Source organism: Excalfactoria chinensis, chromosome 5 (genome assembly GCF_039878825.1).
Source record: "Excalfactoria chinensis isolate bCotChi1 chromosome 5, bCotChi1.hap2, whole genome shotgun sequence".
Classification (NCBI taxonomy): Eukaryota; Metazoa; Chordata; class Aves; order Galliformes; family Phasianidae; genus Excalfactoria; species Excalfactoria chinensis.
This window is the reverse complement of record NC_092829.1, coordinates 18,988,328-19,009,826: the sequence shown is the minus strand read 5'-3', so window position 1 is coordinate 19,009,826 and position 21,499 is coordinate 18,988,328. Positions and strand designations below refer to the sequence as shown.

The 21,499-nt window shown below is 39.2% G+C and overlaps 1 protein-coding gene across 37 annotated transcripts in view; it reads left to right on the top strand.

Moving 5' to 3' along the window:
• NRXN3 (neurexin 3) overlaps positions 1-21,499 on the top strand; it is an 898,188-nt gene that overhangs the window by 270,860 nt on the left and 605,829 nt on the right. For all 37 annotated transcript variants that reach the window (XR_011903710.1, XR_011903709.1, XR_011903708.1 and 34 more), the window contains 2 exons: positions 1,391-1,829; positions 7,859-8,242. Coding sequence is in view for 33 of the 37 variants with exons in the window: in XM_072337914.1 (XP_072194015.1) it covers positions 1,391-1,829; positions 7,859-8,242 (823 nt within the window). In the remaining 4 variants the exon portion in view is untranslated. The remainder of the gene's footprint in view (positions 1-1,390; positions 1,830-7,858; positions 8,243-21,499) is intronic.

Sequence of the window (21,499 nt, the reverse complement as noted above, 5' to 3'; positions counted from 1 at the left end):
CTTATCCTCAATCTACTGCTGGGTTTACAGCCTAGAGAACATCAGTGAAGAATTATCTTTTTGGTCAGAAACTCCCCTTGGGCCTTTAGACTGAGTACTACAGATGCGTGTCCAAATGTTACATCTGCATGTTTTTAAGCCTGTCCATACGCCACTTCAGATGATATTTTTAGAATTAACAACACACATCTCCTTTCCTTTCTCTTTTCTTAGTAAATTGCTGACAACTCATCCTGCTAGCATTTTGAAAGCAGAAGAAATCAAATCTGTGTTTATGTGTGTGATGCCATACATAATTGGGTAGAAAGTACTTTAAAATAATAACTCCTTACAAGAAATCAAAGTTTTCAGTAGCAGTGCAGAGCTGCTGTTTGCAGAAATGTTTCTGCTTGCTGTATATGGTCATCCAGCTTCAGGAAGCATGGAAGGTTGTTGAGAGGAAGATCTGTTAATGAATATTATGTAGCTCTGTGCCTTCTTCAGTCCCTGACTCTGATGATAGCATGGGGCAGAGGGGTGTGCTCTTTCAATGGCAGTTTAATTCTGTATCTGTGAGAAAGTTGGGACTATCACCTTAGCTAGGCATGCTCAGTAGTATTTGGCTATTTGGGACTCTCCTCTTGCATATTTTCCATTCATGCAGCACTATGCAGAGTCCAGAGCTCTGGTCATCACCCCAGATTGTATTTGATTCCAGGCACTTCATACATAGAGATTTTTGTGCGTTATGCAGTTAGATCTATTGCAAGTTTGTGCCAGTTGTGTTTGAAGATTTATTTGTAAGATAATTGTTTAATTTAATTAATTAATTATTTTTTTTCTTGAAGTTCTTTAGGAACCACGGGGTGATCACCAGTAGTTGACAGGAACTTGGTTAACTATCTATCTACCTATTTATTTATTTTACATCTCTCTTCTAGTGCTAAAGTAGGTTTACAAGAATAATAAAAAAATGACAGTGGTGGCACAAAGTTCCCTGCTGTGGTTAGCAGAGATGGACATAGAGGTTAAACTTTGTTATGTATTTGGTATGGACTTTATGCAAATACAGCAGCGTGATGCCAGACATACACTGCATTTTATATACAAAAGCTTTTACAGCTGAGTGAGCCTGTGATTGAGTTAATTGTTCTCTCCGTCCTTCAGCAAGTGTTCTTCTCTTCTGCCAGATTATCTGATCTATAGTCATCATAGAATACCCATTGCTGTCACTCCTGTACACCCTCCTGATTCTGTTCTCTGCTTCTGTCATCATGTCACATTCTTGCGTGGTCTCCCTTCAGCTCCCCACTGCCTTTTGGGAGAACTTTATCTCCCATGGATGAAGGTAATTGGAGTATTTATACAGTATGCAGGATTGATGTATGATGTTTTTCTTTGTGTCTGGCAGGTTGTTTATAAGAATAATGACATTCGTCTGGAGCTGTCTCGCTTGGCACGGATTGGTGATACTAAGATGAAGATCTATGGAGAAGTGAAATTTGTATGTGAGAACGTGGCTACACTGGACCCCATCAGCTTTGAGACACCTGAGGCATATATTAGTTTGCCCAAATGGAACACCAAAAGGATGGGCTCCATCTCATTTGATTTCCGAACCACCGAACCCAATGGGCTGATACTTTTCACCCATGGCAAGCCCCAGGAGAGGAAAGATGCCAGGAGCCAGAAAAACACGAAGGTAGACTTCTTTGCAGTTGAACTTCTAGATGGGAACCTCTACTTGTTGCTGGACATGGGCTCTGGGACTATTAAAGTCAAAGCCACGCAGAAGAAAGCCAATGATGGAGAATGGTATCATGTGGATATTCAGCGAGATGGAAGATCAGGTAAAGTGGTGACTTTTTCTGTAGTAGATTCATCCTTCAGTTCTAGACCTACTATGTATGAATCAACTTCTTACAAAAACTTAGTCTTACTTTAAAGACATTTATCCAGCAAAACAAAGATGTGAATGGACAGATTTTCATTAAATGTCTAATATGAACTTCAGGTAGAGCATCACAGAGGGAGGCTATTAATCTTTATTCTAAATCTTCTGATACTCTGGACCTATCTTTGCAATTTTGTATGAAATTGTAATGGTAACTTCTTTGTAGGCCATGGTAAGGTTTTAGAACCTTCAGCACCATCATTATTTCATCCTTGTTTTGAGAAATTCTCAATGATTTACTTTGGGTTTCTGTTCAAAAAGCAACTGAGAAGAAACCAAGTGAGAACTTCCTGTTGCGATCTGTCTCGACTACTGAATCTCATGCCTTTAAAGAACAGAGGGTTTAGATCTTGTCACAAGGAAAATAGAATTAATGTGCACAATCAGTGAAAAAATAATGATGATGAATTAATGTTTTAATCCTGTTTTGGTTCACTTAGCATCTTGGAGTTTTTGGTTATGTTTCTTTGTTACTTGCAGCCTGTATGCCAAGCCTGTAGAAATCCTAGTCTAAATATCTAGGTCAGCATGCAGTGGATTTTTTTTGTTTGTTTTTTGTTTTTTTCCTCACAGCTTCTTATTTTGAAAACCGTGTTTTAGTTTATTTCAATTAATATACTTACCTTGCAGTTACAAAGAGGTGTTTTATTTGCTCCTAATGCTGTGTAGACGTTAGCATGCTAACAGTGATTATATAAAGAAACAAATAAGGTAACTTCATCTGAAGAATATATGAATGATTGTGTGAGAATTCCTTCTGGACTGGTGGGATTTTTCAAAAGAGTTTTCAAAAGAGCTGACTTTCAGCTACTGTGCAAAGCCTCGTTGTTTGAACAGGTCTTTGCCTGAAGCCACATTTTTCCTTTGATGATGTAAGGAGTTTTTCTGTACTTCACATCAGGCTCTACTAGGACTTAATATATGTGGTTATATATTGCTATCTCCTGAAGACATCGATAAGAGCGTTTTATAAAAGAAGCCTTAAATAAATAAATAAGTTGAGCTTTGATTTCTTTAGAATAGCTAAAATTTAATTAACTTCCAAGAATAAACTCAATTACTAGCATTCAGTACTGCCTTCAGTTTTGCTTACTCACTTGGGGACTGTCTGGTCCCTGGAGAGGCAGCTGCAGGAGGAAGAGAAATGACACTAAACTCTCTGCTAAAAAATGTTGTAAAATCCCACAAGAGGGACCCATGTTCGTTCATCTACGAGGGTGTGACAGATGGCATTGCTTCTTTGTGGGTGAGATCATGGGACTAGCTTGTTTGTTGTCTGACAGAAAGGTTTGTGATGGCCTGAACACTGATTGGAGATAACAGATTCTGAATTGAAAGCGCTTTGCTCGACAAAATGAACATATTTGCTCACTCTTTCTTCTCACACTTTCTCTCTTTTTTGTTTTTAATTGCTATTTCTGCTGACAGCTTGTGCTGGAATAACGATCCTTAGTGACTGATGTTGTGTCTCCCAGATATCCAGGACACTGACACTGACTTCTCCACGGTATACCTCTACCTTGAGGTGTTTTGCTAGATCTGAGAAGGATGTTCATGATCCCTTTTTGCTTAGTCCGTGGCTTTTCTCCCCCATTTGCAGAACAGACAATTGCTACACCCTAGAGATTTTTGTTGCTGTTTTCATTTTTAAATGCAAATACCTATTTTGTAAAAACTGAACCAAAATAATGAACTTAACATTAAACTGAAATAGCTGTTTGGGTTTGATGAGCTACTCCTAAATGTTGGGATTCTTATTTCTAAGGCAGCCAGTCCTTTAATATATGTCATCTCCTTTACCTCTTTCCATTGCAGAAAAGTCCAAACATTCAGGCTCTGCAGAGCTTAGTAAAATAGCCCAAAATGCAAATATTCACTACTGAACAGTACTAAGGCAGCAGTGCCAGTGCTGGGAAAGCACAGCACTCTTATTCAAATAACCTCTGGCACCTCTGTCCCCTTAGGCTTTGTGTATGCTTTAGTCTGTGCTACCTGCCAGAGGAACAAAAGCTGTTTTTCTCTGTACTCTGACAGAATCTGTCAGCCTGAACATGGATGCCCACTGTCCTGTAACCTTTCTGTCTCTGAGGAATGCTCCTACCGAGTGTCTACAAAACCTGTCACAGTTTCCAGCAGGGCAACACTGAGCATGTTACATGAGACAACATTTTTGGTTGGTCATTGGCTACAAAACAAATGATATCCCACCCACTAGGACACTAAAAATCTTACTAGAAGCTTCTCTACAGTTTCATCTGCACAATGCTTTGTATACCAGCTCAGACCAGTAACTGGGGTGTTTGTTTGTTTGTTTGTTCTTCAGCCCTGCGTGAAGTCTGTTTGTTTGTTCTTCAGCCCTGCGTGAAGTCTCTAAGGGCCTTGAAAGGAGGCGCATAGATACTTTTCATTTCCCAAGTTGGGATTTCATCTACTTTAGCTCAGTCACAAACATGGGATTCGAGGGGAGGAAAACAGAGTGATGTTAGCCTATCGAGCTCCTCTTTCCTAGGATCAATTCAATTTTTTTCCACCTCAGTAGCTTGAACTGAAAAGACCTGTGCAGTGGAGCTAGTATTGCTTCCTTACAGAAATATTTGCAGAGTATAAAGCACTGTTGGAAAGATTAGGCTGCTGCCTAGCTTATTTTCTTTTACAATCTCATTCTCTTTCTCCAGGTTTTACAGTTCTCAGTGGTATTTCTTCTCTTTTAGGTGGTTTCTTTACCTTTCTGGTTTCTCCAGGTGTTGTTTGCTCTCTCTATAGTAGCACCTGTGTGGAGCTCAACTCTCCAGCATTGTGTCCCAGTCTTTTGGGCGATGTGTGCTCTGTATGCTGCTTTTGAGGAGTGGCAATGGAGACGTTGGAAAGGTAGCTGTGATCCTGTGGCTCTGTGACAAACTTCCTTCACAATTATAGGTGTATTGGCACATCTTCTCTTTTCTTACAATGTGAAAGGGAAAATGTCTGCACTGCTGCAGCTAGCTTTTACAAAATGATTCATCAGATAACCCTGGTTCTCTGTCAGCCTTTAATTTGTAATGCTTCTATTGCTTCTGGCACACCGCTGCATTTTACATTATTCCTGTTTCACACACATGAAATACCTCGTCTCTCTGTTGTATGTGCTGTTCTCCAAGACATGTATTAAATTTGAAAAAAAAAAAAAAAAAAGCTTACATACATGTCTGCACTTCTTCACAGAGACACAAAAATAGAGCTGACTCTATTAACTAAACTCTCCCACCTTGTTTTAGGTGTGTATAATAAGAATGCAGTGGTGTAGAATGAATCTTAACACGTGGATAGTCCTCTCTAAGGACAGACTTCGTTAATGACAAGGCAATTCAATGTGATGATTTATTGCTAGCATGAGTGAATTGCTAATTTTTTGCTGAGTGTCTGGTGGGCAGATGTCCTTATCACAAAAGCTGCTAAATGTTCTTATGAAGAGTGTGCTGCGTTGGGATGCAAGAAGCCTGTGTTGAGTTTCCTGCTTTTTTTTGGATGTCTGACCTTAAAAAAAAAGTCACTTTGCTTCTCTGCAACCATTTCAAGTGTTCTGATTACATTTCAATTGTATGTTCTGATTATCTTATGGACTCAGTTTAGGCATGCCAGCATCTTGCTTGCAACGTACAGAGGCCACTACAGTTTTAACAGTAAGTGTTCTTCAGAGGCAACTTTTCCATTTGTAAAATGCAAGTTAAAATAATTAACTGTCTTTGTAAAACCATTGAATGATTTACTTTGGAACAAACCTCTGGAGATTTCTAGTCCAAACTCTGCTGAAATGTGTGCTTCCTTCAGAGCTGTGCACATTTGTGTTTTGAATGTCTTCAAGGCTGGTGGTTCCAACACCTCTCTGAGGGTCCTGTTTCCAGTGTTTGATGACAAAATGTTTTTGTCATCAAAATGTTTCATTCCTTTTTGTAGAATCATAGAATCATTTGAGTTTGAAGGGACCTGTAAAGGTCATCTGGTCCACTTCTTCTGTGATGAAAAGGGACACCTACAGCTAGATCAGAACCCTGTCCAGCCTGACCTTGACTGTCTCTAGGGACAGGACATCCACCATACCTCTGGGCTACCTGTACCAGTGCTGCACTACTCTTATCATCAAATCTTTTTCCTTATGTCCAGTCTGAATATCTCCTCTTTTATTTTTTATTATGAAACCATTCCCCTTCTCCTATCACAATAGACACTGCTAAAGAGTCTGTCCCCTTCTTTCTTGTAGGCCCCTTTTTAGACACTGACAGGCTACTGTCAGGGCCTCCCAGAGCCTTCTCTTTTCCACGCTGGACAGCCCCAGCTCTCTCAGCCTGTCCTAGTAGGGGAGGTGTTCCATCCCTTGAATCATTTCTGTGTCTTTTCTCTGGACATGATCCAACAGATCTATGCCTCTGTAATGAAGACTCCACATCTGGATGCAGTACTCCAAGAGAAAGTCTTACCAAGACACAGTTGGAGGGGCAGAAACATTTTCCTCAAACTGCTGACCATACTTCTTTTGATGTAGCTCAGGATGCAGTTGGCTTTCTGGGCAGTAAGGTTGTTCTTCTTGCAAGTTCTACCATCTATACTAAGTAAAGTAGGATGTGTTATGTCCAGGAAGAAGGACCTGGATTAAAAGGACTCTTGAAATAAAAAAATGAGGGCCTTTCCTGACTGAGTTTGTTGAAAAGTGAATGAAATGTCAGGATATGAAAATGAAAAGCTGAGTGCTTTGGAAATAGACTTTACCATAGTTGTCTTTGGAAAACCTGGTTATTAGGTCTCATAAAAAAAATATTTGTTTGGCTGGAAAGATGTGATGAAAATGAGGAAACCAGAAGTCAACATACTCTTCTTTCAATTAAAAAAAATGAAATTTTGTGAGATTAAGCTTATGGAGATTGTTTCAAAGTAATTTGAAATAAAACGTTCAAACTTCAGTTTTCATCAAAGCAAATTACATTGACCTAATGAAGCTACACCTGTTTTATGCAGATGGGGGTGACAGCAGAATCACTCCTTCTGTATACTTAAATATATTCCACTGGAACTGAGAAGGATGGATAGACAGTGTTTGTATTGAGCAATATACAAGTTTTTACACAAAAATAACAAAGAACTAAACAGTACTGAGTTAATTTAGTGCAAAATTTGTTTATGGGCTTTCTATGTTTGGAGTAGAACTGTGATGATTGCAACTGGTGATCTGCATCTCTTGACATTGCAAGTGTACACCGCTGGCTCAAGTTCAAGTTGTTGTCTAACATATCCTCTGGTTCTTCTTGCTCCTTACTCAGTTGGGCTGTAGCCTGTAATTACCTGTGAGACTATTCTGCACCTGGTACAAGATTTTCTATTTATTGTTGTACATCAAACATTTCTATCAGCCCTTTTCTCTGGCTTTTAAAGGTTTCTCTAACTGTCCTTCATCCAGTGCATTAACCATCCTCTTCAATTTGATGTCATCAACTGCCTTGATAAGAGTCTATTTTATCCCATCATCCATATCCAGCTTTGAAGGTACCAGTGAAATGTTATCCCTAAGAGCTATGTCACCTGAATGAATACTCTTATAATTTTTCCTTTCTGTTCCTGATACCATAAAAATTCTATATTTCCTCAGTGAGTCTTTGCTTTGCTGGATGAATACTATTGAGTAATGCTCAGTTTGTACCTTATTATTTAGACACTGCATTGCTATTCTAGAGACCTTATATCACAAATTGGCACACAGGCACATGTGTGGAAACTCTTATTCCCCGTGATTCAAGAGAAGATGCTTTGTGGGAGTCACCATTTCTGTTAGAAATGTATTCATGTAGAGGAGAATATTTAGTTTTTTGTACTGAATTATTGGAAGAAATGGACTAAACTGTGACTGAGGCTGTAAGTGAAAGCATTGATTTGTGTCTTCTTATCCTCCTCATTTAGGTACTATATCAGTGAACAGCAGACGCACCCCATTTACCGCGAGTGGAGAGAGTGAGATCCTAGATCTGGAGGGTGACATGTACCTGGGTGGGCTGCCAGAGAACCGGGCAGGACTCATCCTTCCCACTGAGCTCTGGACAGCAATGCTGAACTATGGTTATGTTGGCTGTATCCGAGACTTGTTCATCGATGGGCGAAGCAAGAACATCCGGCAGCTGGCAGAGGCACAGAATGCAGCAGGAGTCAAGTCCTCCTGCTCCCGCCTGAGTACCAAGCAATGTGACAGCTACCCATGTAAGAATAACGCAGTCTGCAAGGATGGCTGGAACCGCTTCATTTGTGACTGCACTGGCACTGGCTATTGGGGGAGAACATGTGAGCGAGGTAAGCTGAGTTTTTTGACATCAGTTATGCAGAGTTGAAGGTGTGCAGATATTTAAGAACAAAAATTAATGTTTTCATGAGACTTTCCTGTGCCCTTGTTGATCTTTCCAATGCAGAGTTCCAGTCCTGACACGAGGAAAGCTCTTGTCATTGACTGTTTCCTTCCAGTCTTTTTCCACTTGCAGTTCATGAACTTACATTTATGTGCTACTTTACTCCCTAAACCTGAAGTCATTTTCTTTGGGTTCTGGGGTCACTTTGAGTCCAGTTTGTCTTGTAAGACAGAAAATGCTGCCATGCGTGAGAAATCTCAGGCAAATTACTGGAAAATGTATGAAGTGTAAACTTGGAATGTTGTGATTTTTCTTGCATGTGATAGATTACATATCCCAGTTTGTTGTGGTTTTATGATTTTTGTTGTTGTCAATAGTCCACATCATAACATCATGTAAATGAGTGGGAGTTAAGGAGTTAATGTTCCAGTTCCATGGTGCTTTGTTCTCAGAAGGGGAGTGGAGGGTGGGACAGCATTCCCACAGACACAGATCTAGGGATAACTCTGTGACACAGTTCTATCTAGTCTTCCTTGTTTTTACATGTGGGATTAAGACAGATCTGAGGGAATGAGTGGGAGAATCTCTGCCCCTGACTGTGACTCTTTGGTGATTGAAAGACATTTGATTGGAGAGATGAGACAAGTAGTGCTAGTGCAGGCAGGCATACTTATGTGTTCTAGGCCACATGGAAATGAATTCAGAAATGTAAGGTATCTGAGCTATATGTTTCTCAAATGGCAAGTGATTCCATTAACCGCTGCTGTTCTTTTTGTGCTGGTGATGCCCTTGAAATAAAGTAAGTGTGTATTTTGTTGCCCTAAGCAATGATAGCAGTTAATTGCCAGTGGTCCTTAAAACAGCCGAAGTGTCAAGACTGCAATCCATGTTGAGGACATGGGTGAAAATGTACTGTCATAAAATTCATGTATGTTGGCTGTGCCAATGTCAGCTCAGCAGTTCTCTCTTACTCACTATAGAGTAGATGATTCTGGAAGACATCAGAGTTTTTGTCAGCCACACTGTTGTGAGTTGTTTTGCCCAGTTGTTGCGTAACTACGTCCTACAAAGACATAAAAAGAAGCACTGCCATTTACATTATTTCCCCTCAGAACTGTATTTATGCTTGCCGTTGGTCCGTATGTGCTATCAGGAGAAACCAGCTCTGAGATTCAGGTCTTTCTGGACTCTGTCTCATGGCCGTCTCATGAACTTGCCAATCAGAAGAGAATCCAAAGGTAACCAAAGACATGAAGAGTAGAATTATCTTATATATGTCAGATGTTTCTATTGTTGCTTATGTGATCAGAGAAATCAGGAGGTTAAGGGCATGGAACCACAAAAATCTAGAAGTGAATCTCGAGTCTGGCCTGAGACCTATAACTTGACCATGCTCTGGCCAGCCATCAGTATGCATAAGATGGTAAAAAAGAAGGGAACCTGTTTTGGCAGGGGGGTTGGACTCGATGATTTCTAGAGGTCCCTTCCAACCCCTACAATTCTGTGATTCTGTGAAAGATGTGTGTGAATGCATACTTACCAATGTGGGAACTTGAGATCTGAAAAAAACATTTGTTAAACACTATTATAGGTTACAAAAAATAATGATGATATAGTTCAGGACAATCTAGATGATGTGTATGCAGAAGTCCTCATCTTGAGAAACTCATTTTTACTGTAACTAGATGCCCTCTTACTGATTTAGGCCCAAGATCAGGCAATACATGGTTTTCATATGTGAGGTTCCTTGGCAATACAGGAAGCAGCTTGTATCTGTAGACTGTATACGTGAAAAAGTTCTGCAATTGAAGAGTTTTTGATTCTACAGTGTTTATTGTGGTGTTACATAACAGCATCATATTGCTGTGATCACAGTACTTGGTATGAGGAGACTGTTTTGGTGCACAGTGATTTTGCCTCTACGAACAGAAGAATTGCAGGCTAGCAAAGATAATTTTCATTCTTATGGTCTGACACCCAAGGATTATTGCAAGTCATGATTTCAGCTGGCCTGTGACATAAATACTGCTGGAATGTGAGAAGTTAATGTGGAGACTGGGAGGGGAATCAAAGTGGGAAATGATTCCGTGCCAAAATGACACTTAGCACTGTGACTAGAGAGCTGCTGTAGGGCTACAGGAGCAAGGCTGGTGTGAAAGGGTAGGAATGAAGGAGCACACTAGCTTCTTTAATAAAGCAAATTTACTGGCATACTTTTCTAGTCTCTGCTGGTGTCTGGGAAGTGCTACAGTCCTTTGATTTCCCTCTTAGTTTGTTAAAAGAGGGGAGTGTAATTCTTGAAAGGGATTTGCAGCCCAAGATTTAGGTTAAGGTTAAGGGGCAGGGAATTCTAAGATAAGAGATCTTATATGTCTGTTATTTATCAGGAGAATCATTTATTTTGAATAGGCAAAGCATACACTTAGAGTTTAGTTAAAGTAATAAAAATACAAAAAACTTATACAGCAACTCCAGAGAGAGAAGTAGATATTCACTTGTTGGTAATGGTATTATCTCCTGCTTTCCAGATATAGAATTGTTCTGTCAATAATGCTATATTTCTTATACATTTTTCATATTGCTATATAAAAGACTGTTATACATCTAAAAAGGACTGTGAAAGGAAATGGTTTGTCTCATAGAAAAGAGGTTTAGGTACTTTGTTTTCAGGCAGTGTGAATACATAGTATTTGGTAGTATGTGAGCTGCATTCTTCATACAAGTTTCTGAAATGTCAGGGATCCCACAGTAACTTTTGGAAGGGAGGAGTGCTGTGGCTGTACTCAGGGGTAGAAAAGAAGACAAAGGATGTCTCTGCTGGCTTTGCAAGTGGCATTCATTTAATTCAGCTAATATTCTGATCTCTTTATGTGGATGACTTTGATAAGTACTATAAGAATAAAAAAAAAAAAGAGGCTGGCATCGAGGTCTTGTGCTAAGCACCTGAGCACCTTGTGAAGTGACAGAAGGGAGGTAGTGGCTTCTGAGGAGAAATCCAAAGCAATTATGTGATTTGCTTGCCGCCTCCTGTTGATCTGCCTATCTTCTTTCACTGATTATGTGAAGATTCTAGTCAGATAATTCAGTACTGCCACACACTGTCAGGGCAGTGCTGGGGAGAAGCTGACAGTGCCAAACTTCCAAGACTACCAAGTTAACAAAAGTAAGGATGTCTTGGGATGGGGGGGTAATAAAGTAAAGAAGATAGAAAAGAGGAAGACAGAGAAGACACAGTGCCTCCTCTAAGTGATGCTCTGAGTCACTTGTAGTCTACTGTAGGACAATCTTTGTGAATGATGACAAAAAGGGTATTTCCTTCTGTTCTTTGTGAAATATCTTCTGATACAGAACCCAACAGAAATCTGTGTGACTTGCTAGTCAATCCAGAAGAAAGGCTGAAGAGATGATACAGACAGGCAAGAGGGGTGGGAAAGAGAGAAGTGGTTCAGCTACTGTGAAGGCTCTTTAGTATTTTTTAGGTACTTAAAACTCTGCGCTTTTTGGTTTCTAATTTGTTAGTATTTGACATAAGCCAGAGCATCAGGTCACAGCAGTCCTGTTAATTGCACTAAATGAAAGTTTTAAGGGCAGAAGTTAAGGTCTGGCTAATGGAGCATGATGTGCTTCTTTACTGTGAGAAAGAGATTCCTCCTCACAACCCACAGTTTTCTGAAAAGAACCCCAAAGACCTGGCATTAAGCAAGCAGGAGGAGATGAATGTGTGTTGCATTTGTGTTAGTTGTTTCCTGTAGCTGCAGTGAAAATGCCATGAACCCCAAAGGGTGCATGGGTCTGTTTTGCTCCTGAAAGCTCTCTGCATGTTTTCCTTCTCCCTAAACACTGTGGAACAATGGAGGCTGAAAGCCCAGGAAGTAAGGCATAAGGCAAAATAGTACTGAAAATCAGATAGTTCTAAGGCAATAAAATTAGATGTTGTTGATCACTCCTTTTTCATGGTTTTTCCTAGTTAACTGTCTTGATTGTCCTTTCTTTTATTAAGAGGTATATATAGTAATAAGATTAGAAAATGCAGGTTAGTGTGAGGCTGCCTGGTACTTAAAACTGAAATAAAGGGCACTGAAATTTAGATTTTAAGTCTTTGGAATTAATTGCTCAGAACTGGAAATTCCATGAGTCCTCTCCAGGTAAGACAGATAAGTTGTGTTTGAGACCTTTTCGTTTTCTGTTCTTCACCCAGTACTCATTGCAGCAGACACAGATATCCCTTTCCTGTTCTCTGAAAAGCTGGAACCAGTGTCCCTTCCTGTTTTGGTTTGCTCACAGATGAGTTATTAACTCCTCAGCAAACCAGGCTTACTCTGTGTTTTGTAACATACTGTTTGTGAACAGCAATATACCTGCTGTTGGCAATGATGATGTTGAGCATAGGGATACACATTCTGTTTTATTATCTGCCAAATACCTTTATGGTAATGTTTGCTAAGAGCAGTTTAATGACAACAAACATCTGCCCATTATCTATGCAATAAACAGAGATGCTGTAAAATTACTGGTAATAAGAAATGCTACAAAATCATTTACTGCGTGGTTTAGGTGCTACATCCTTTGCTGTCTCAGACACAGGTAGCAGCATAGATTTATTTTTTTTTTATTTTAGTGAAGGTGTTTGATGATTACATATTTGGAGATTTGTTTAAAAAGCTTAAAACGCATTTAGACTGTCCAGTCCTTCTGAATCTGCAGTGAAATGAGCTAGGTAACTGCTGGGACTAGATTTTCTTATATCCTGAGGGTGGCTGGACACACTGGGAATAAAACCTTTGCTGCAGTGTTGTAATGCTTTTAATCCTAACTGGATCTTGAATATTCAAAGACTTGAGGAAAAACAAAACATCAGAATAATTTCTATGATTTCATGAGATAAGGTAAAAGATGTTTAAGATCCAGAGCTCCGATCATAAATGTAATCAGAAGTCATTCTGTCACTGACTTATTAATGTCAGGTAGATTCCTGCCATACAGTTTGCCAAAATGTCTTTGAGCAGCAGAAGAAAAGTTCCATCTGAATTTGGGAAAAGTTCAAGTAATCCCTTCACGCCCATTTGTATTTTTTTGATACTAGTTTCTTAGCGAAGTCTCTATTCTATATTATCTGAGGCATGTTAGCTTTGCTTAGGACATTTGTGCAAGAAGTTCATTTTCTCATTTACCATCAATCTACTTGTATCCAGTAAGGATAGTGCAGTCAAGGTGGATCTTGTAAGGAAACAGAAACAAAATGAGGGAACAATTTCAGTTTCTTTCAGTTCCATGGAGTCATATTGTGAGCCTTTCCACTCTGCTTTGAATATCAATCAGTGGAACAAGTGATGGCATTTGAGGCCTTGTAATGCCTTTGTGATGTCCTCGGTACAGAAGAGTGTGTAGTTAATTCTGCAGTCAAATAGATTACATCTTTTTGGGAAAATATCATTTCACGGTCTTTAGGCTGTTGAACTTTAACTTCGAAGAGTTTCATTGATGTGACAATATCCAACAGCAGCTGCTGAGCAGCTGGAAAATCTGAGACCGTATAAAAATCAACTGATTCTCTCTCCTATATTCTATAATGACATGGTTGTGATTTTTTCTTTTTCATTCATCCTGCCTCCATCATCATATGCTCTTGATATTTAAGGCCATGTATGTCATTTTTGCTGCATGTGAATTTGTTAGTATTCCAGGTGCTCTTTAACTCACCTTAATATGTTAATTGATTCCACAGAAAAATAATTTCTGCTATCTTTCTCTAAAATTTTGTTTCTGGCTGTTTATTGCTGAGTGTAGCTTTCACAAGAAAAGCTGAAGAAATATAATCATGCAAAACTATTAGATTTTGTGCTACTGTCAGCTCCTGTAAAGGGCACTTGAACAACAAAACAGATGTTACATGGTTGGAATCAGGAAAAACATTTAGTTAATGCTTTTTAAACTCTAACACTTTTCCTAGTATAGACTTTTACAGGACTGATATTGTGATAGTGTGTTTGTTTATCAACTTCTTTATAAATGGCATCTCAGATCAATGGCTTCTCCTTAATACAAGTCACAAAATACCTCTATCTATAAGTGAAGTCTGATGCTGCTCAGATGACTCCAAAGTTAAAGGGAAGAGAGGTTGTTTACTAACTCATGGATCATCTGGAGTGATACATCATCATTCAGAAAAGAATTTATTTTTCACAGTCTCATCCTAGCTCTCCCACGTAATCATCTCACATGCCATATGTATGATCCAGAATAATACCAGCTTGCTTGCAATGTATATCTTTAAGGCTTTCATTGTTCAGTGGCTGATCAGAGTCCCAGTGGCATCATCCCCCCTTCCTTTTTCATACCCTTGAATCAGATCATTTTGTATTTCTGCTGAGACTACCAATTGCCCCTACAATTAATGGAATATCTTGATGGAAGCAGCCAGGATGAGGTATGTTCTCTTGTCATCAAAAATTATTTCCAACATTTGGAATGACTGTGTAGGCCTTTGAGATGTTATCTGTGAAATTAGCTTTCTCTATCTCTCTGCTTTGCCCAGTGGAAGCCTTCACACTGAAAGGCAGGCTTTGGCACAGCACTCTCATTTTCTCTCTCGTTTCTTCTCTATTCATCTCAGTGAAAAGGAAGAACTTGGCATTCGTGATGCTCCTTTAATTGACTCTCTCCATGTGGAGACAGACAGTCATCTGTTGGACACTTTGATTGATCGAATGAGGCTATTATGTGATATGGTAAGGATATTCAAAAGCACAGCCATCACCACAAGTGTGGAAAGGTCATATCTGGTGGTGTTTATTAGCTCGGTCAGATCTGCTTGGTTTCTCCGCCTTTTTGCACAGGCAGTTAATCAACAGAAGAGCTCACAGGGTGGTCCTGGTGAAACTCTCACTAGGTGCTAGAGCCCAAGACAGGACACTTCTGAGTTACACCATTCTCTCTCACTTTTCTAAAAGATCTAAGAGTGCATGGACGAGAGTTTTCATTGTTGGTGTTTGTTTCATTACCAGCATCCTCATTTTTGTGTGTGTGATGAAGAACAAATTGAAGGGTAAGGCACAGAAGAGGGAAATTCCATCCTGATAAATGGACTCTCAGTACAAGTTTCAGGGCTACTCCCTGCTTTGCAATTACAGGTGATGAACAGGTAAAATCTAACACTCAGGACATATCCATGATTTTAATGCAAAGGCCATCCCACTGCATAAGTAAAGCAGCAGGAAAATATATAAGAAAAGCAGCATCTTGCTCTTCATTTCATGATGTTTCTTTACATCTTTTTTTTTTCTTCTTTTTTTTTCTTTCTCTCTTCTTTTTTTAATGGCCTACAGGTGTTGACTTGTAAAGTTCTGCCTGCTAAGGCATGGTCTTGTGGTCATGCTAAATCCCTCTGGATGAGACTTTCCTACAATCCTGATCTTATGTTCTGTGGAGCAACTTAACATGTTTCTGCTTTTGAACAAGGAAGAATCATAATCCTTTATGTTGCGATATTGCTACAGGAACCGGAAAGACAGGGTGGTTGGAGGAAATTGCGGGTGGAATCTGTATCAAAGCATCAGAGTTTAGGATTCAAATCAAGTCACATAGAATTGTACTTTTAAGTCTGATCGCCCCAATACCCACAGCCACCATTTCAAACTGTTGAGAAAAGGAAAATGTGGTATTTTAAATAGTGATTTTTTATCAAGTACTGTTCATTAAATGAGTAAAATGGAAAATGACTCTTCAACCCTCAGCTGAAAAGCATTTTATATTGACAGCTCAGTCAGTTCTATGTTTGTGCTTGGAATGAAAAATATATGCAGAGTAGCTATCCTTTATATGCCTTATTCTTCTCCTAGGGTATTTGCATTAGAGATTAGAAGGTAGGTCAGTCCTTCTGACCTGCCTGGGCTTGGGTAGAGCTGGACAGGAGAATGGTGAAAAGAACTCTTCTATAGATTTGATATCCGCTCTTTTGCTTGTGTGACAAGAAGAGGGAAACTGAAGACAGAAAGCCTTTAGAGACCTTCATGAATTCAGTCCAGAGAACAGAGTAAGGAGGTTTGGGGCTGAGTAGAGCGGAATGGAGATTGTGCTGTGGGTCTTATCTGCCATGTTAGGACAAGATTTACCCCTGAATGAGTATTTGGTGAAGGACATGCTTGCTGAATAGTGTGAAAGAGGCAGGAATATTGAAAACATCCAAAATATTTTCATAGAACTGTAGAATTGTTTGAGGAATCTTTAAAGGTCATCTGGTTCAACTCCCTTGAAATGAACAGGGACATCTATTGCTAGATTTAAACCTAGTCCAGCCTGACCTTGAATGTCTCCACGGATGGGGCTTCTGCTTCATCTCTGGGCAACTTGTTCCTGTGCTTCACTACTTTTACCACAGCCTTTCAAAAAGATCTCTAGCATAAATATTTGTGCCTAAGGATAAAAATGAGATCAAAAGAAAGACTCCCCTGATGGTAAGCAGTCTCACAAAAATCTGGAGTTCTTGTACTGAACTCAGAGCAGAAGCCTAACAATTCAGATTCTAATCAGGAACACATCCAAGTTTTTACCATGTTATTGCTAGCTCCCCATGGAAGTTCTCTTTTTATTATGGTTTGGATTTTTGATGTAAATTTTCTGTGGTAAGCCCTTTTGTTTTATTTGTGCAAGTCTTCATTCTGCATTATATTTTTGCCTTGTCATCTCTGAGGACTGACCAGTAAAGAGTTTTAGGTTTCCCCACCCTATCATGTGTTTCTAGAGGATGATTTAGCACTGCAGCCAAAGCCCTTTGCTCAAAGCTGTAATTCTAATCATTCAAGCTTTTCTTCTTTTTGAGAGCAGTGTTGTGTGGCTAAAGTAAGGCACAGGTAATAGTCAGAATTATACTTTCCAGTAGTTTTGGTGTGACGCAGGGAGACTTGCTGGAGTGTGGAGGATTTGGCATTAGTTACCTTGATGAGGAAGGTGGAAACTGTGCAGTGTTCAACAGGGAGATTTACTGCTGTCCCAGACTGTCACTCACATCGCAGTCCTGTATCTAGGCTCGTATCTTATTCTCATGTCACTTTATAGCCCTTTTAGGTTAAGTAATCAGGCAAAAGGAAAAGACATGCAGTAAAGAGAAACAGAAGTGTTTTACTATGCCGTTTTTAAATGTCTCACTTTGGTTTCACTTTAATTCTTTTTATTTAAAGTCAAAGATACTTGAACTGCTTAAAAATGATGTAAAGCGAAAAATAAACGGCTACCTCAAAAAGCCATGTCAAAGAGTAATGGATGCACAAGACAGAAAGACTTCTGTCCAAATAAAAAAGGCAGAAAAGTGTATGCTGGAATTGGTATTGACTGTGCAGCATGCACAGCACTAATGGATCTGTGGAAGAAACAAGAACACTGCAGCCATAAAGTGAAAACCTGGTCCACTGTGAATACTGATGAGAGTGTCAAAGACAGTGCTTTTATAGGGGTGCTTTTGCACACATGGCCTCAAGAGCTAATCTGCTTATAAAGTCGGAGTGACAGGATGTAGATTAACAATCAGTATCCTCATTTATTCACTTCTCACCTAGTTGTTTTACACTGCTGTGATGTCTTCTTTTCTTTTGCCTTTTTCTGCTGGCTAGTTACTGTATGCTAAGTCCGTCTATTATTTATTTATTTATTTATTTAGTTATTGTTTTATTCTGGGAGAAACCATAAAAGTTAAAAGTTAATTGTTTACCCTTTTGTGTGTGTGTGTGTGTGTTGCCTACATTTCATTCCTTCATCTGTGCCACCAGCAAAGCCTCGCTCAGTAAGTTTCAGAAGTTCTGAAACAGCTGCTACGTCCCTTCTACTGCAAGTTGTTTTTTCCCAGACATCTCACCATTCAGACTAGGGAGGTATACTGACCCTAGGCTCTTAAGATCTACTGGGTCAATGTGCTCCACGGAAGCACTGACTGACAAAATCCTGTTAAAACTGTGTAGCACCTATAGCTTTCTTCTCCCACATGGATCCTTGCAAAGAAGTATCCTGTTAGAAGGGATGGTGTGTGCTAGGAACTGTCACTCAGCATCTGTTTGGATGCCTACAAGTGACGGTTTTATATCTTTTCCTGCTTCAACTTTGTTATTGAGTTACATACTTTAGTAATGTCTTGGTGAAGGCTACCTAGGAGGACTCCAGGGCAGGAAGGAGAACCAAAATGCTATAACTGGGAAAAGAGATACAGGGGTCCTGGCATTAGACTTCTTTATGTTTGGAATCAAGATATGCTCAGTACTGAGATGTGGCAGAAGCACTCAAAAAGTGAACATGCGACATTATGCTGAAGCTGTCTTTGCACACTGGCAATCATTTGTACACTATTTCTGCCATAGTAATGTGGAGCCTGCCAAATTACGGTATTATCCTCTTTCTCTCTGTGGAAGCCAGAGATAAAAGCACAGGTGATTTTTTTTTATGTATACTTGCATACAAATAACCCATGGGAGATCCATCAAACTTAAATAGGCAAGGTCATAGCTGAGGGAACGCCAGTAGATTACTGACCTCTCTATCTGTTCTTGGGATGTCAGAATAGCTAAACAATTGCCACCACATTGAACAATTCATAAGAATGCAAAGTGAAGGTCCTACACAGAAAAGTGCCATTTTTGCATGTAAGCAGAGTGTTTTCAAAAAGAGATAGGTATCGTTGCCCTTTTACATTTTGGGAAACTGAGATACAGAGCAATTAAGTTACCTAATAAAGATTACAAAAGTAATTAGCCACAGACCTGGGCTGAGGTGGGTGAATTTACTACACCGGGATTTAAATTTCTGAATTTAGGATATCAGATAATTTAGTTATTAGAGTCTTAGTTCACTAAGAAACTTTTTCACCTTCAAAAAGCTGTCTGAGGACTCTAAGATAATACCTGCAGACCTCAATGGGCATGCTGATACACTCCCTGTATCTTTTATTAACTATTCCTAGAGATAAATGCTTACATAGTCTGATAGGGAAAAGATAATTTATATCAGAACCTAAGTTCCTTCATACCCTCCTTGTTTGTTTTCCCACTCAGAAGAGCACTGCTGAATCATTTAGGCCTTTCAGCCAAGCAGTAATGAAAAGCTGATTACTGTGCAACTTCCCATGGGTCAGCCTCTCTTATCCTGCATTGCATTAACTCAGCTGACATTCCCTGTATGCCTGGACAGAATCCAGGGGACTCAGGGACAGCTAATATATGGAGGAAGTCACTGAAGATGTGCTTATAAGACAAAACTTAAGTTACACTGTCAATAACTTTAAGAATAAATGAACATTCGTGAAATGTTACTCGACACTGAGAGAAGACATGCTGATCTCCCTGGGACCGTGGGTAAAACTGCAACTATGCTGTTACTTGCAAAGCTTTTGCAAAGCTACAAAGGAGGTGCTGTTTAGAACCTGTGCTGGGATATGGCCAACACAGAGATCCACGCCATATGAGTGCACAGTCCTCAGTTTGCTCTGCAAGGCTGTCATCCCGCTAACTACCTGCAGGTGAGCTGTGTGAGCAGGGCTGTTGTGTCACATAAATTCAGTGTCTCTGCTGGGCTAATAAGTAAATTTGATCAAGGCTTTTCACAAAACAAACTTTGACATACATGGGATATAACCAGTTCAGTGCTTCACAAAGATACACAGTAAAGACATGCTTTTTGTTTTTCTTTCTGGTTTATCAACAGTTCAGACAAGTTGCATTTTTCTGTGCTGCTTCTTCCACAGCTGCAAAACAAAAACAGATACACTAGACTTTCCTAAGTCATAAAAAAGTTGTAAGGTGAAAAATTCATGACTCATTAAATGTTTCAGATTCTAGGGTGGGAAAAGCTGAAGACCATTAAAACATTGATTCTAGTTAATCTTTGACCTTCAATTTCATAGATTTTCTTGAGCCTAATGGATGCCTTGGCATGGGAACAGGTAGAAAATCTAACCTAGTGATTGATATTTCTTTTTGTGTTATCTAAGTAATTTTTGTACTATTGCTAGATGATGCATCAGTAGAAAAATGTGGGCAGCTTTTGTATATTAATAATTTGAGTTTATATCCCCAAAAGAACAGCATTGCCCAGACCATCAGTGTTTATTAAAAATCCTTAAAGGTCACAGAAATTTTCTTTTAAAACAACAGTGACTTTCTGCCTTGTGCTACTTTTCTATACCTTCAGTGATAATGCAGTCCTTGCGTGGTTTTTCAGGCAGTACTGGTTCTTTTTTCTTGAGGTATACAAGCAATCTTTTGTAGATCAAATGTCATACCTCTTGAGCCACTCAAGGGGAAAAACTTCCTAGTTGCTTTGGCATTGAAAAGGTAAAATTATTCATTGCCCTTTATGAAGCACTAAACAAATGATAGGATTTTGTATGGTTTGTCAGTGATTGGCTGGATATATTTAACTCAATAGTGATACTAGATTTGCAGAGCACAGAAGAAGGGATTCTTAAGTAGTTTTACCCATTGACCTTTGCCAAGATAATAAACCTGAATATCAACTCCTAACCAGTTAAATCGTGTCGTATTGAAGTGATGTTGGACTTTCACAGGCATGCTAGTGAGAATTGTTGGTAGAAATATGTATTCAAGAAATATGAGTATAAAAAGTATATTCCCCAGCAAACTTTCATGGCAATTCCCTATTTAAAATATGTTTATTTTTAAATGTAGATTCTACTGCTGAGTAACTTAGGCTAAAATTAAAAAATTATTAAGAAACTGGCAAAAAAAAAAAAAATTAAGAAGAAGTTGAAATATAATCAGGAGACTGAAAGAAGGTTACATGATAACTGGAGAGGACCGTGATCTAATCTGCACTGATGGAAGGACTACCTTTCTCAAGGAAGGGGAATTATTTAAGGAAGTTTATAGGAGCTGTGGAATATTAAGTTTAACTGAAAAAGGGAAGTGTTGAATAACACAATGTCCTGTTAATACGCTTTATGTGTCCTTTGTTGTTTCTGTTTGTTTGTTTGCTTGACTTTGCTCTCTGAGAAACTCTAGGGTAGGGATGGAAATAATCAGTTAAACACTGGAAATAAAAGTGGCTGAAAGAGCACAGTATGGCCAGGCTGCTATATTCCTTAATGTGTAATGTTCTTTGTAGGAGGGAAGGGAAGGCGGGGAGCTCAATGAGAGCTGGCTTTTCTGGCTTTTTTTATCTGGCTTTTCTGTTTCTAGCTTGTATGTATCTTTGAAATGTATGCCTC